This window comes from Oncorhynchus clarkii, chromosome 19 (genome assembly GCF_045791955.1).
Source record: "Oncorhynchus clarkii lewisi isolate Uvic-CL-2024 chromosome 19, UVic_Ocla_1.0, whole genome shotgun sequence".
Taxonomy (NCBI): domain Eukaryota; kingdom Metazoa; phylum Chordata; class Actinopteri; order Salmoniformes; family Salmonidae; genus Oncorhynchus; species Oncorhynchus clarkii.
This window is the reverse complement of record NC_092165.1, coordinates 4,369,023-4,383,075: the sequence shown is the minus strand read 5'-3', so window position 1 is coordinate 4,383,075 and position 14,053 is coordinate 4,369,023. Positions and strand designations below refer to the sequence as shown.

General features: G+C 36.9%; 1 protein-coding gene across 9 annotated transcripts in view; it reads right to left on the bottom strand.

Moving 5' to 3' along the window:
• The window catches only part of LOC139374616 (protein Dok-7-like), a 56,816-nt gene extending 43,248 nt beyond the window's left edge, over positions 1 to 13,568 (bottom strand). For 4 of the 9 annotated variants that reach the window (XM_071115644.1, XM_071115646.1, XM_071115647.1 and 1 more), the window contains exons 1-2: positions 13,447 to 13,517; positions 13,287 to 13,332 (exon numbers count right to left, since the gene is read on the bottom strand). In XM_071115644.1, coding sequence (XP_070971745.1) covers positions 13,287 to 13,332; positions 13,447 to 13,500 — 100 coding nt within the window. In that variant the 5' untranslated portion in view covers positions 13,501 to 13,517. Of the gene's footprint in view, positions 1 to 13,286; positions 13,333 to 13,446 lie in introns of all 9 variants that reach the window. The other 5 variants (XR_011627698.1, XR_011627702.1, XR_011627700.1 and 2 more) reach the window with 3 other exon arrangements.
• Between the last annotated feature and the right edge of the window lie 485 nt (positions 13,569 to 14,053).

The following is a 14,053-nucleotide window of genomic DNA, read 5'->3' as shown; positions in this document are numbered from 1 at the left end:
ACAGAACAATAACCCCTTCTAATATGTAACAGAACAATAACCCCTTCTAATATGTAACAGAACAATAACCCCTTCTAATATGTAACAGGACAATAACCCCTTCTAATATGTAACAGAACAATAACCCCTTCTAACATGTAACAGAACAATAACCCCTTCTAATATGTAACAGAACAATAACCCCTTCTAATATGTAACAGAACAATAACCCCTTCTAATATGTAACAGAACAACAACCCCTTCTAACATGTAACAGAACAATAACCCCTTCTAATATGTAACAGAACAATAACCCCTTCTAATATGTAACAGAACAATAACCCCTTCTAATATGTAACAGAACAATAACCCCTTCTAATATGTAACAGAACAATAACCCCTTCTAATATGTAACAGAACATGTAACAGAACAATAACCCCTTCTAACATGTAACAGAACAATAACCCCTTCTAATATGTAACAGAACAATAACCCCTTGTAATATGTAACAGAACAATAACCCCTTCTAATATGTAACAGAACATGTAACAGAACAATAACCCCTTCTAACATGTAACAGAACAATAACCCCTTCTAATATGTAACAGAACAATAACCCCTTGTAACATGTAACAGAACAATAACCCCTTCTAACATGTAACAGAACAATAACCCCTTCTAATATGTAACAGAACAATAACCCCCTCTAATATGTAACAGAACAATAACCCCTTCTAATATGTAACAGAACAATAACCCCTTCTAATATGTAACAGAACAATAACCCCTTCTAATATGTAACAGAACAATAACCCCCTCTAATATGTAACAGAACAATAACCCCTTCTAATATGTAACAGAACAATAACCCCCTCTAATATGTAACAGAACAATAACCCCCTCTAATATGTAACAGAACAATAACCCCCTCTAATATGTAACAGAACAATAACCCCTTCTAATATGTAACAGAACAATAACCCCTTCTAACATGTAACAGAACAATAACCCCTTCTAGTATGTAACAGAACAATAACCCCTTCTAATATGTAACAGAACATGTAACAGAACAATAACCCCTTCTAACATGTAACAGAACAATAACCCCTTCTAATATGTAACAGAACAATAACCCCTTCTAATATGTAACAGAACAATAACCCCTTCTAACATGTAACAGAACAATAACCCCTTCTAATATGTAACAGAACAATAACCCCTTCTAATATGTAACAGAACAATAACCCCTTCTAATATGTAACAGAACAATAACCCCTTCTAATATGTACCAGAACAATAACCCCTTCTAATATGTAACAGAACAATAACCCCTTCTAATATGTAACAGAGCAATAACCCCTTCTAATATGTAACAGAACAATAACCCCTTCTAATATGTAACAGAACAATAACCCCTTCTAATATGTAACAGAACAATAACCCCTTCTAATATGTAACAGAACAATAACCCCCTCTAATATGTAACAGAGCAATAACCCCTTCTAATATGTAACAGAACAATAACCCCTTCTAATATGTAACAGAACAATAACCCCTTCTAATATGTAACAGAACAATAACCCCTTCTAATATGTAACAGAACAATAACCCCTTCTAATATGTAACAGAACAATAACCCCTTCTAATATGTAACAGAACAATAACCCCTTCTAATATGTAACAGAACAATAACCCCTTCTAATATGTAACAGAACAATAACCCCTTCTAATATGTAACAGAACAATAACCCCTTCTAACATGTAACAGAACAATAACCCCTTCTAATATGTAACAGAACAATAACCCCTTCTAATATGTAACAGAACAATAACCCCCTCTAACATGTAACAGAACAATAACCCCTTCTAATATGTAACAGAACAATAACCCCTTCTAATATGTAACAGAACAATAACCCCTTCTAATATGTAACAGAACAATAACCCCTTCTAATATGTAACAGAACAATAACCCCTTCTAATATGTAACAGAACAATAACCCCTTCTAATATGTAACAGAACAATAACCCCTTCTAATATGTAACAGAACAATAACCCCTTCTAATATGTAACAGAACAATAACCCCTTCTAATATGTAACAGAACAATAACCCCTTCTAATATGTAACAGGACAATAACCCCTTCTAACATGTAACAGAACAATAACCCCCTCTAATATGTAACAGAACAATAACCCCTTCTAATATGTAACAGAACAATAACCCCCTCTAATATGTAACAGAACAATAACCCCCTCTAATATGTAACAGAACAATAACCCCTTCTAATATGTAACAGAACAATAACCCCTTCTAATATGTAACAGAACATGTAACAGAACAATAACCCCTTCTAATATGTAACATAACAATAACCCCTTCTAATATGTAACAGAACAATAACCCCTTCTAATATGTAACAGAACAATAACCCCTTCTGATATGTAACAGAACATGTAACAGAACAATAACCCCTTCTAATATGTAACAGAACATGTAACAGAACAATAACCCCTTCTAATATGTAACATAACAATAACCCCTTCTAATATGTAACAGAACAATAACCCCTTCTAATATGTAACAGAACAATAACCCCTTCTAATATGTAACAGAACAATAACCCCTTCTAATATGTAACAGAACATGTAACAGAACAATAACCCCTTCTAACATGTAACAGAACAATAACCTCTTCTAATATGTAACAGAACAATAACCCCTTCTAATATGTAACAGAACAATAACCCCTTCTAATATGTAACAGAACAATAACCCCTTCTAATATGTAACAGAACAATAACCCCTTCTAATATGTAACAGAACAATAACCCCTTCTAATATGTAACAGAACAATAACCCCTTCTAATATGTAACAGAACAATAACCCCTTCTAATATGTAACAGAACAATAACCCCTTCTAATATGTAACAGAACATGTAACAGAACAATAACCCCTTCTAACATGTAACAGAACAATAACCTCTTCTAATATGTAACAGAACAATAACCCCTTCTAATATGTAACAGAACAATAACCCCTTCTAATATGTAACAGAACAATAACCCCTTCTAATATGTAACAGAACAATAACCCCTTCTAATATGTAACAGAACAATAACCCCTTCTAATATGTAACAGAACAATAACCCCTTCTAATATGTAACAGAACAATAACCCCTTCTAATATGTAACAGAACAATAACCCCTTCTAATATGTAACAGAACAATAACCCCTTCTAATATGTAACAGAACAATAACCCCTTCTAATATGTAACAGAACAATAACCCCTTCTAATATGTAACAGGACAATAACCCCTTCTAATATGTAACAGAACAATAACCCCTTCTAACATGTAACAGAACAATAACCCCTTCTAATATGTAACAGAACAATAACCCCTTCTAATATGTAACAGAACAATAACCCCTTCTAATATGTAACAGAACAACAACCCCTTCTAACATGTAACAGAACAATAACCCCTTCTAATATGTAACAGAACAATAACCCCTTCTAATATGTAACAGAACAATAACCCCTTCTAATATGTAACAGAACAATAACCCCTTCTAATATGTAACAGAACAATAACCCCTTCTAATATGTAACAGAACATGTAACAGAACAATAACCCCTTCTAACATGTAACAGAACAATAACCCCTTCTAATATGTAACAGAACAATAACCCCTTGTAATATGTAACAGAACAATAACCCCTTCTAATATGTAACAGAACATGTAACAGAACAATAACCCCTTCTAACATGTAACAGAACAATAACCCCTTCTAATATGTAACAGAACAATAACCCCTTGTAACATGTAACAGAACAATAACCCCTTCTAACATGTAACAGAACAATAACCCCTTCTAATATGTAACAGAACAATAACCCCCTCTAATATGTAACAGAACAATAACCCCTTCTAATATGTAACAGAACAATAACCCCTTCTAATATGTAACAGAACAATAACCCCTTCTAATATGTAACAGAACAATAACCCCCTCTAATATGTAACAGAACAATAACCCCTTCTAATATGTAACAGAACAATAACCCCCTCTAATATGTAACAGAACAATAACCCCCTCTAATATGTAACAGAACAATAACCCCCTCTAATATGTAACAGAACAATAACCCCTTCTAATATGTAACAGAACAATAACCCCTTCTAACATGTAACAGAACAATAACCCCTTCTAGTATGTAACAGAACAATAACCCCTTCTAATATGTAACAGAACATGTAACAGAACAATAACCCCTTCTAACATGTAACAGAACAATAACCCCTTCTAATATGTAACAGAACAATAACCCCTTCTAATATGTAACAGAACAATAACCCCTTCTAACATGTAACAGAACAATAACCCCTTCTAATATGTAACAGAACAATAACCCCTTCTAATATGTAACAGAACAATAACCCCTTCTAATATGTAACAGAACAATAACCCCTTCTAATATGTACCAGAACAATAACCCCTTCTAATATGTAACAGAACAATAACCCCTTCTAATATGTAACAGAGCAATAACCCCTTCTAATATGTAACAGAACAATAACCCCTTCTAATATGTAACAGAACAATAACCCCTTCTAATATGTAACAGAACAATAACCCCTTCTAATATGTAACAGAACAATAACCCCCTCTAATATGTAACAGAGCAATAACCCCTTCTAATATGTAACAGAACAATAACCCCTTCTAATATGTAACAGAACAATAACCCCTTCTAATATGTAACAGAACAATAACCCCTTCTAATATGTAACAGAACAATAACCCCTTCTAATATGTAACAGAACAATAACCCCTTCTAATATGTAACAGAACAATAACCCCTTCTAATATGTAACAGAACAATAACCCCTTCTAATATGTAACAGAACAATAACCCCTTCTAATATGTAACAGAACAATAACCCCTTCTAACATGTAACAGAACAATAACCCCTTCTAATATGTAACAGAACAATAACCCCTTCTAATATGTAACAGAACAATAACCCCCTCTAACATGTAACAGAACAATAACCCCTTCTAATATGTAACAGAACAATAACCCCTTCTAATATGTAACAGAACAATAACCCCCTCTAATATGTAACAGAACAATAACCCCTTCTAATATGTAACAGAACAATAACCCCTTCTAATATGTAACAGAACAATAACCCCTTCTAATATGTACCAGAACAATAACCCCTTCTAATATGTAACAGAACAATAACCCCTTCTAATATGTACCAGAACAATAACCCCTTCTAATATGTAACAGGACAATAACCCCTTCTAATATGTAACAGAACAATAACCCCTTCTAATATGTAACAGAACAATAACCCCTTCTAATATGTAACAGAACATGTAACAGAACAATAACCCCTTCTAATATGTAACAGAACAATAACCCCTTCTAATATGTAACAGAACAATAACCCCTTCTAATATGTAACAGAACAATAACCCCTTCTAATATGTAACAGAACAATAACCCCTTCTAATATGTAACAGAACAATAACCCCTTCTAATATGTAACAGAACATGTAACAGAACAATAACCCCTTCTAATATGTAACAGAACATGTAACAGAACAATAACCCCTTCTAATATGTAACAAAACAATAACCCCTTCTAATATGTAACAGAACAATAACCCCTTCTAATAACAGAACATGTAACAGAACAATACAGAACAATAACCCCTTCTAATATGTAACAGAACAATAACCCCTTCTAATATGTAACAGAACAATAACCCCTTCTAATATGTAACAGGACAATAACCCCCTCTAATATGTAACAGAACAATAACCCCTTCTAATATGTAACAGAACAATAACCCCTTCTAACATGTAACAGAACATGTAACAGAACAATAACCCCTTCTAATATGTAACATAACAATAACCCCTTCTAATATGTAACAGAACAATAACCCCTTCTAATATGTAACATAACAATAACCCCTTCTAATATGTAACAGAACAATAACCCCTTCTAATATGTAACAGAACAATAACCCCTTCTAATATGTACCAGAACAATAACCCCTTCTAATATGTAACAGAACAATAACCCCTTCTAATATGTAACAGAACAATAACCCCTTCTAATATGTAACAGAACAATAACCCCTTCTAATATGTAACAGGACAATAACCCCTTCTAATATGTAACAGAACAATAACCCATTCTAATATGTAACAGGACAATAACCCCTTCTAATATGTAACAGAACAATAACCCCTTCTAACATGTAACAGAACAATAACCCCTTCTAATATGTAACAGAACAATAACCCCTTCTAATATGTAACAGAACAATAACCCCTTCTAACATGTAACAGAACAATAACCCCTTCTAATATGTAACAGAACATGTAACAGAACAATAACCCCTTCTAATATGTAACAGAACAATAACCCCTTCTAACATGTAACAGAACAATAACCCCTTCTAATATGTAACATAACAATAACCCCTTCTAATATGTAACAGAACATGTAACAGAACAATAACCCCTTCTAATATGTAACATAACAATAACCCCTTCTAATATGTAACAGAACATGTAACAGAACAATAACCCCTTCTAACATGTAACAGAACAATAACCCCTTCTAATATGTAACAGAACAATAACCCCTTCTAATATGTACCAGAACAATAACCCCTTCTAATATGTAACAGAACAATAACCCCTTCTAATATGTACCAGAACAATAACCCCTTCTAATATGTAACAGAACAATAACCCCTTCTAATATGTAACAGAACAATAACCCCTTCTAATATGTAACAGAACATGTAACAGAACAATAACCCCTTCTAATATGTAACAGAACAATAACCCCTTCTAATATGTAACAGAACAATAACCCCTTCTAATATGTAACAGAACAATAACCCCTTCTAATATGTAACAGAACAATAACCCCTTCTAATATGTAACAGAACAATAACCCCTTCTAATATGTAACAGAACAATAACCCCTTCTAACATGTAACAGAACATGTAACAGAACAATAACCCCTTCTAATATGTAACAGAACATGTAACAGAACAATAACCCCTTCTAATATGTAACAGAACAATAACCCCTTCTAATATGTAACAGAACAATAACCCCTTCTAATAACAGAACATGTAACAGAACAATACAGAACAATAACCCCTTCTAATATGTAACAGAACAAAAAACCCTTCTAATATGTAACAGAACAATAACCCCTTCTAATATGTAACAGGACAATAACCCCCTCTAATATGTAACAGAACAATAACCCCTTCTAATATGTAACAGAACAATAACCCCTTCTAACATGTAACAGAACATGTAACAGAACAATAACCCCTTCTAATATGTAACATAACAATAACCCCTTCTAATATGTAACAGAACAATAACCCCTTCTAATATGTAACATAACAATAACCCCTTCTAATATGTAACAGAACAATAACCCCTTCTAATATGTAACAGAACAATAACCCCTTCTAATATGTACCAGAACAATAACCCCTTCTAATATGTAACAGAACAATAACCCCTTCTAATATGTAACAGAACAATAACCCCTTCTAATATGTAACAGAACAATAACCCCTTCTAATATGTAACAGGACAATAACCCCTTCTAACATGTAACAGAACAATAACCCCCTCTAATATGTAACAGAACAATAACCCCTTCTAATATGTAACAGAACAATAACCCCTTCTAATATGTAACAGAACAATAACCCCTTCTAATATGTAACAGAACAATAACCCCTTCTAATATGTACCAGAACAATAACCCCTTCTAATATGTAACAGAACAATAACCCCCTCTAATATGTAACAGAGCAATAACCCCTTCTAATATGTAACAGAACAATAACCCCCTCTAATATGTAACAGGACAATAACCCCTTCTAACATGTAACAGAACAATAACCCCCTCTAATATGTAACAGAACAATAACCCCTTCTAATATGTAACAGAACAATAACCCCTTCTAATATGTAACAGAACAATAACCCCTTCTAATATGTAACAGAACAATAACCCCTTCTAATATGTAACAGAACAATAACCCCTTCTAATATGTAACAGAACAATAACCCCTTCTAATATGTAACAGAACAATAACCCCTTCTAATATGTAACAGAACAATAACCCCTTCTAATATGTAACAGAACAATAACCCCTTCTAATATGTACCAGAACAATAACCCCTTCTAACATGTAACAGAACAATAACCCCTTCTAATATGTAACAGAACAATAACCCCTTCTAATATGTAACAGAACAATAACCCCTTCTAATATGTAACAGAACAATAACCCCTTCTAATATGTAACATAACAATAACCCCTTCTAATATGTAACAGAACAATAACCCCTTCTAATATGTAACAGAACAATAACCCCTTCTAATATGTAACAGAACAATAACCCCTTCTAATATGTAACAGAACAATAACCCCTTCTAATATGTAACAGAACAATAACCCCTTCTAATATGTAACAGAACAATAACCCCCTCTAATATGTAACAGAACAATAACCCCTTCTAATATGTAACAGAACAATAACCCCTTCTAATATGTAACAGAATTCTATAGTAATATGTGTAATGTGTAATAATATGTAATTCCATAGACAGAATATTTTAGAACTTGATTTGCCCTGGAGAATTAGTCCTGGTTGTATGAGAGCATTTCTCAATTAGTCTTGGTTGTATGAGAGTGTAACAGTATAACTTTAGACCGTCCCCTCGCCCATACCCGGGCGCGAACCAGGGACCCTCTGCACACATCAACAACAGTCACCCACGAAGCATCGTTACCCATCGCAGAGCAAGGGGAACCACTACTTCAAGGTCTCAGAGCAAGTGACGTCACCGATTGAAACGCTATTTAGCGCGCACCACCGCTAACTAAGCTAGCCGTTTCACATCCGTTACAAGAGCAATTCTCATTTAGTCTTGGGTGTATGAGAGCAATTCTCAATTAGTCTTGGTTGTATGAGAGCAATTCTCAATTAGTCTTGGTTGTATGAGAGCAATTCTCAATTAGTCCTGGTTGTATGAGAGCAATTCTCAATTAGTCCTGGTTGTATGAGAGCAATTCTCATTTAGTCTTGGTTGTATGAGAGCAATTCTCAATTAGTCTTGGTTGTATGAGAGCAATTCTCAATTAGTCCTGATTGTATGAGAGCAATTCTCAATTAGTCCTGGTTGTATGTGAGCAATTCTCAATTAGTCCTGGTTGTATGAGAGCAATTCTCATTTAGTCTTGGTTGTATGAGAGCAATTCTCAATTAGTCTTGGTTGTATGAGAGCAATTCTCAATTAGTCCTGGTTGTATGAGAGCAATTCTCAATTAGTCCTGATTGTATGAGAGCAATTCTCATTTAGTCTTGGGTGTATGAGAGCAATTCTCAATTAGTCTTGGTTGTATGAGAGCAATTCTCAATTAGTCCTGGTTGTATGAGAGCAATTCTCATTTAGTCTTAGGTGTATGAGAGCAATTCTCAATTAGTCCTGATTGTATGAGAGCAATTCTCATTTAGTCTTGGGTGTATGAGAGCAATTCTCAATTAGTCCTGATTGTATGAGAGCAATTCTCAATTAGTCTTGGGTGTATGAGAGCAATTCTCAATTAGTCTTGGTTGTATGAGAGCAATTCTCAATTAGTCTTGGTTGTATGAGAGCAATTCTCAATTAGTCCTGGTTGTATGAGAGCAATTCTCAATTAGTCCTGGTTGTATGAGAGCAATTCTCAATTAAAGCCAGCCTACATACAAGTATGAAATACACGTTTGATGGAAATCAGGTCAACTGCCCCTTTAGGCCGTTTAAAACCCAGATAAGTTGGTATCTGTGTGGCATCGATATGAATCAGAAACATTCAAAACAGGCTAACCAATCAGGGATGTGGCTGTGGTTGGCTTATGATTTTTGAAGCGGTGTCAATGATTTATTAATATATTTAAACGTACTATAGACACCATAACTTGAATGTATATATTTAAATGTATACCTTTGTGGGTTCTTCATTCAATTGGAACAGATTGTAAATAACATGTTATATAACATAATATAGTCTAACATCCTAATGTAAATCATATATATAGGCCTCGTGTGTATCTGTCAGCAAAATGGTTGCCATAGAGATGAGTCTGTACATTGTCAGTCAACAAAAGTGGTTGCTATAGAGATGAGTCTGTACATTGTCAGTCAACAAAAGTGGTTGCTACAGAGATGAGTCTGTACATTGTCAGTCAACAAAAGTGGTTGCTATAGAGATGAGTCTGTACATTGTCAGTCAACAAAGTGGTTGCTACAGAGATGAGTCTGTACATTGTCAGTCAACAAAAGTGGTTACTATAGAGATGAGTCTGTACATTGTCAGTCAACAAAAGTGGTTGCTATAGAGATGAGTCTGTACATTGTCAGTCAACAAAAGTGGTTACTATAGAGATGAGTCTGTACATTGTCAGTCAACAAAAGTGGTTACTATAGAGATGAGTCTGTACATTGTCAGTCAACAAAAGTGGTTACTATAGAGATGAGTCTGTACATTGTCAGTCAACAAAAGTGGTTGCTATAGAGATGAGTCTGTACATTGTCAGTCAACAAAGTGGTTGCTATAGAGATAAGTCTGTACATAGTCAGTCAACAAAGCTGTCATAGCAACGCTAACACAGCTGAGTGATCCTGGTCCAGCTGTCGACCAACTAACACTATCAATACAGACATCCTGCTGTCATAGCAACGCTAACACAGCTGAGTGATCCTGGTCCAGCTGTAGACCAACTAACACTATCAATACAGACTTCCTGCTGTCATAGCAACACTAACACAGCTGAGTGATCCTGGTCCAGTTGAAGACTAACTAACACTATCAATACAGACTTCCTGCTGTCATAGCAACGCTAACACAGCTGAGTGATCCTGGTCCAGTTGAAGACTAACTAACACTATCAATACAGACTTCCTGCTGTCATAGCAACGCTAACACAGCTGAGTGATCCTGGTCCAGCTGAAGACTAACTATTGATATAGACACCAACAGGCTCAGAGACAGTTTCTATCTACAAGTCATCAGACTGCTGAACACTTGAACTGGACTGACCACCTGCACTGATTCTCCGCACCTCAACACACATCACAACTGCTGCTACCAGACTATTATAGTGCTCAATGTATAAGTAACAGGTGTGAAATGGCTAGCTAGTTAGCTAGCTAGCTAGCTAGTTAGCATTCAATCGGTGACGTCACTCGCTCTGAGACCTTGAAGTAGTTGGTTCCTCCTTTGCTCTGCAAGGGCCGTGGCTTTTTTTGTGGCGCGATGGGTAACGATGCTTCGTGGGTGTCAGTTGTTGACGTGTGCAGAGGGTCCCTGGTTCGATCCCGGGTCGGGGCGAGGGGACGGACGGAAGCTATACTGTTACCTATACACTGCCCATCCATCCTCCCTTCCCAATACACATAACACAAGGGTGCCGACAGAGAGGGCTGCCTCGCTTCTAGTCCTCAGGAAACTGTACAGTATTTTATTTATTTTTTAAAATGTTTTTTAAATTGTTTTATTTCTTACATTGTTAGCCCAGAAAATCTGAAGTGTTATTACATACAGCCGGGAAGAATTATTGGATATTTGAGCGGCATCAACTTACCAGAAACTGCATCTTAACCTACGGCGCTCTGACATCACTCATCCATATATTTATATTCATATATTCTTATTCCATTCCTTACTTAGATGTGTGTTTTATTTATTTGTTGTGGAATTGTTCAGAATATATGTATTACATCAGGAGAGAAGTGGCCAATGAGATGCCACCGTGACAGAGAGGGAGGGCTGCCCGAGGGACATAACAGACCAATTAGGCCCCACCGTGACAGAGAGGGAGGGCCGTCCGAGGAACATAACAGACCAATTAGACCCCACCGTGACAGAGGGGGAGGGCTGTCCGAGGGACATAACAGACCAATTAGACCCCACCGTGACAGAGGGGGAGGGACATAACAGACCAATTAGGCCCCACCGTGACAGAGAGGGAGGGCTGTCTGAGGGACATAACAGACCAATTAGGCCCCACCGTGACAGAGGGGGAGGGACATAACAGACCAATTAGGCCCCACCGTGACAGAGAGGGAGGGCTGTCTGAGGGACATAACAGACCAATTAGACCCCACCGTGACAGAGAGGGAGGGACATAACAGACCAATTAGACCCCACCGTGACAGAGAGGGAGGGCTGTCCGAGGAACATAACAGCACAGCCCCATCAAGGAAGGAAATGTCCAATAAACAGCCACACTGGCGCCCAATCGGTCTCCTCAAAGGCATTGGAACACAGGGTCTCGTGGGAATCACTCTTAGAATTAGAATCACTGTCTATGTATTCCAGAACACAAGGCACATGTTGTTCTAGAACATGTTGACGGCTCGACACAATACATTTACTCGACACAATACACCTTTTAGTTCCACTGAGAGACAATGTCTGAAGAAAGGAACATGATAAACACAGCTGTGTCTCTCCAAGTGTTTCAGTCTGTTTCTTTATTCTCATCTTATCACTGCTCTTCAGAGAGACACACACACAGCTGTGTCTCTCCAAGTGTTTCAGTCTGTTTCTTTATTCTCATCTTATCACTGCTCTTCAGAGACACACACACACACAGCTGTGTCTCTCCAAGTGTTTCAGTCTGTTTCTTTATTCTCATCTTATCACTGCTTTTCAGAGCCACACACACACACACACACACCAGGGAAAGCAATTAGCCAGAATGATATGGTATACTTCTTATGTAAGCCTCTGGTTTTAAACAGGTAGCATAGGTAGCTAAACTAGCCTGACTTTGTTGCTTGGACACAACTAAGTCCTGTAAGTGGTCTAAGCATTGAAATACATGCTAAAACAGTTTGTTAAACCAACTAGCCCAGTCTTCTCAAGGCGTTTGTGTTAAAGGCAAACAGAAGCGTATAACTTTTTAGATCCATGTGTTAAGTGTAGCGCGACACCCCCTCCACACACACACACACACACACGTGTAACCGTGGTTATGTGATATTTGCACTATGCGCTCCGGTTGGCGCGTCGCCATGTGACACATTGACAAGTCGCGCTTACTTTTAATTCCTGAAAATCTTATTGGTGAAAGAAGATTACAGTAGAAAACATTTAAAAAGACTGCTAAATTATTTTTTTAAAATGTTGGGAGACATTTAATACATGTAGTATTAGTTGGTTGCTTCGTAGACCTACCTGCGACTGGGGATGGCTTCCGCAACGCGACCCAACGACTCTTCCACTGCAAAGCAACGTTAAAGCAAATACAACAAACAGTCAAATCAACGCGTTATTGTATTAACGGTTAACGTGAAACGGGAACGTTTGAAGATGTCATTTTAAAGGTGATAAGAACCTTTTTCCCATCTCTGAATTTAACTTGTCCTTCCACTACAACTGTATCCGTCATCTTCTGACATAGCTCAGAACAGCTGACTGTGTGTGTGTGTGTGTGTGTGCGCGCACCCGCTGCCCGGTCCAATTCCTGACAGTTGGGGTCACTTTCAAAATAACTTTTTAGCGGCCCACCCCTCCTCACCGGAGGCCCTCACACACACCACTCTACCCCTCCAGAAAACACGCCACACACGCGGGGGAAAGGGGCCAGCCACCCACCGAGGGGCCAGCCGATAGTTTGCGCAGTTGTTAGCTAGTGTCAAGGGTGATTGTTTACAATGTCGCCAATTAAATGAAAGTTACATAGTAAGCATAGCTTTCACTAAGCTCATAGGGTTATCATGCTTTTATAGACCAGGGGTGGACTGGGACCAGATGTCGACCTTGGAATTTATAACACCCATTTTTAGCCAAATAATTATAATTTTGGGCAAAAAAACAAAAAAAAAGTTAGACAGGCCCACTGGGCTACATATAGACCAGCCCATCTGGCATTTGCCAGAAATGCCAGAAGGCCAGTCCGCCCCTGCCTTAGACCACAGAGATGCCTGTTCTACTCATTCTGA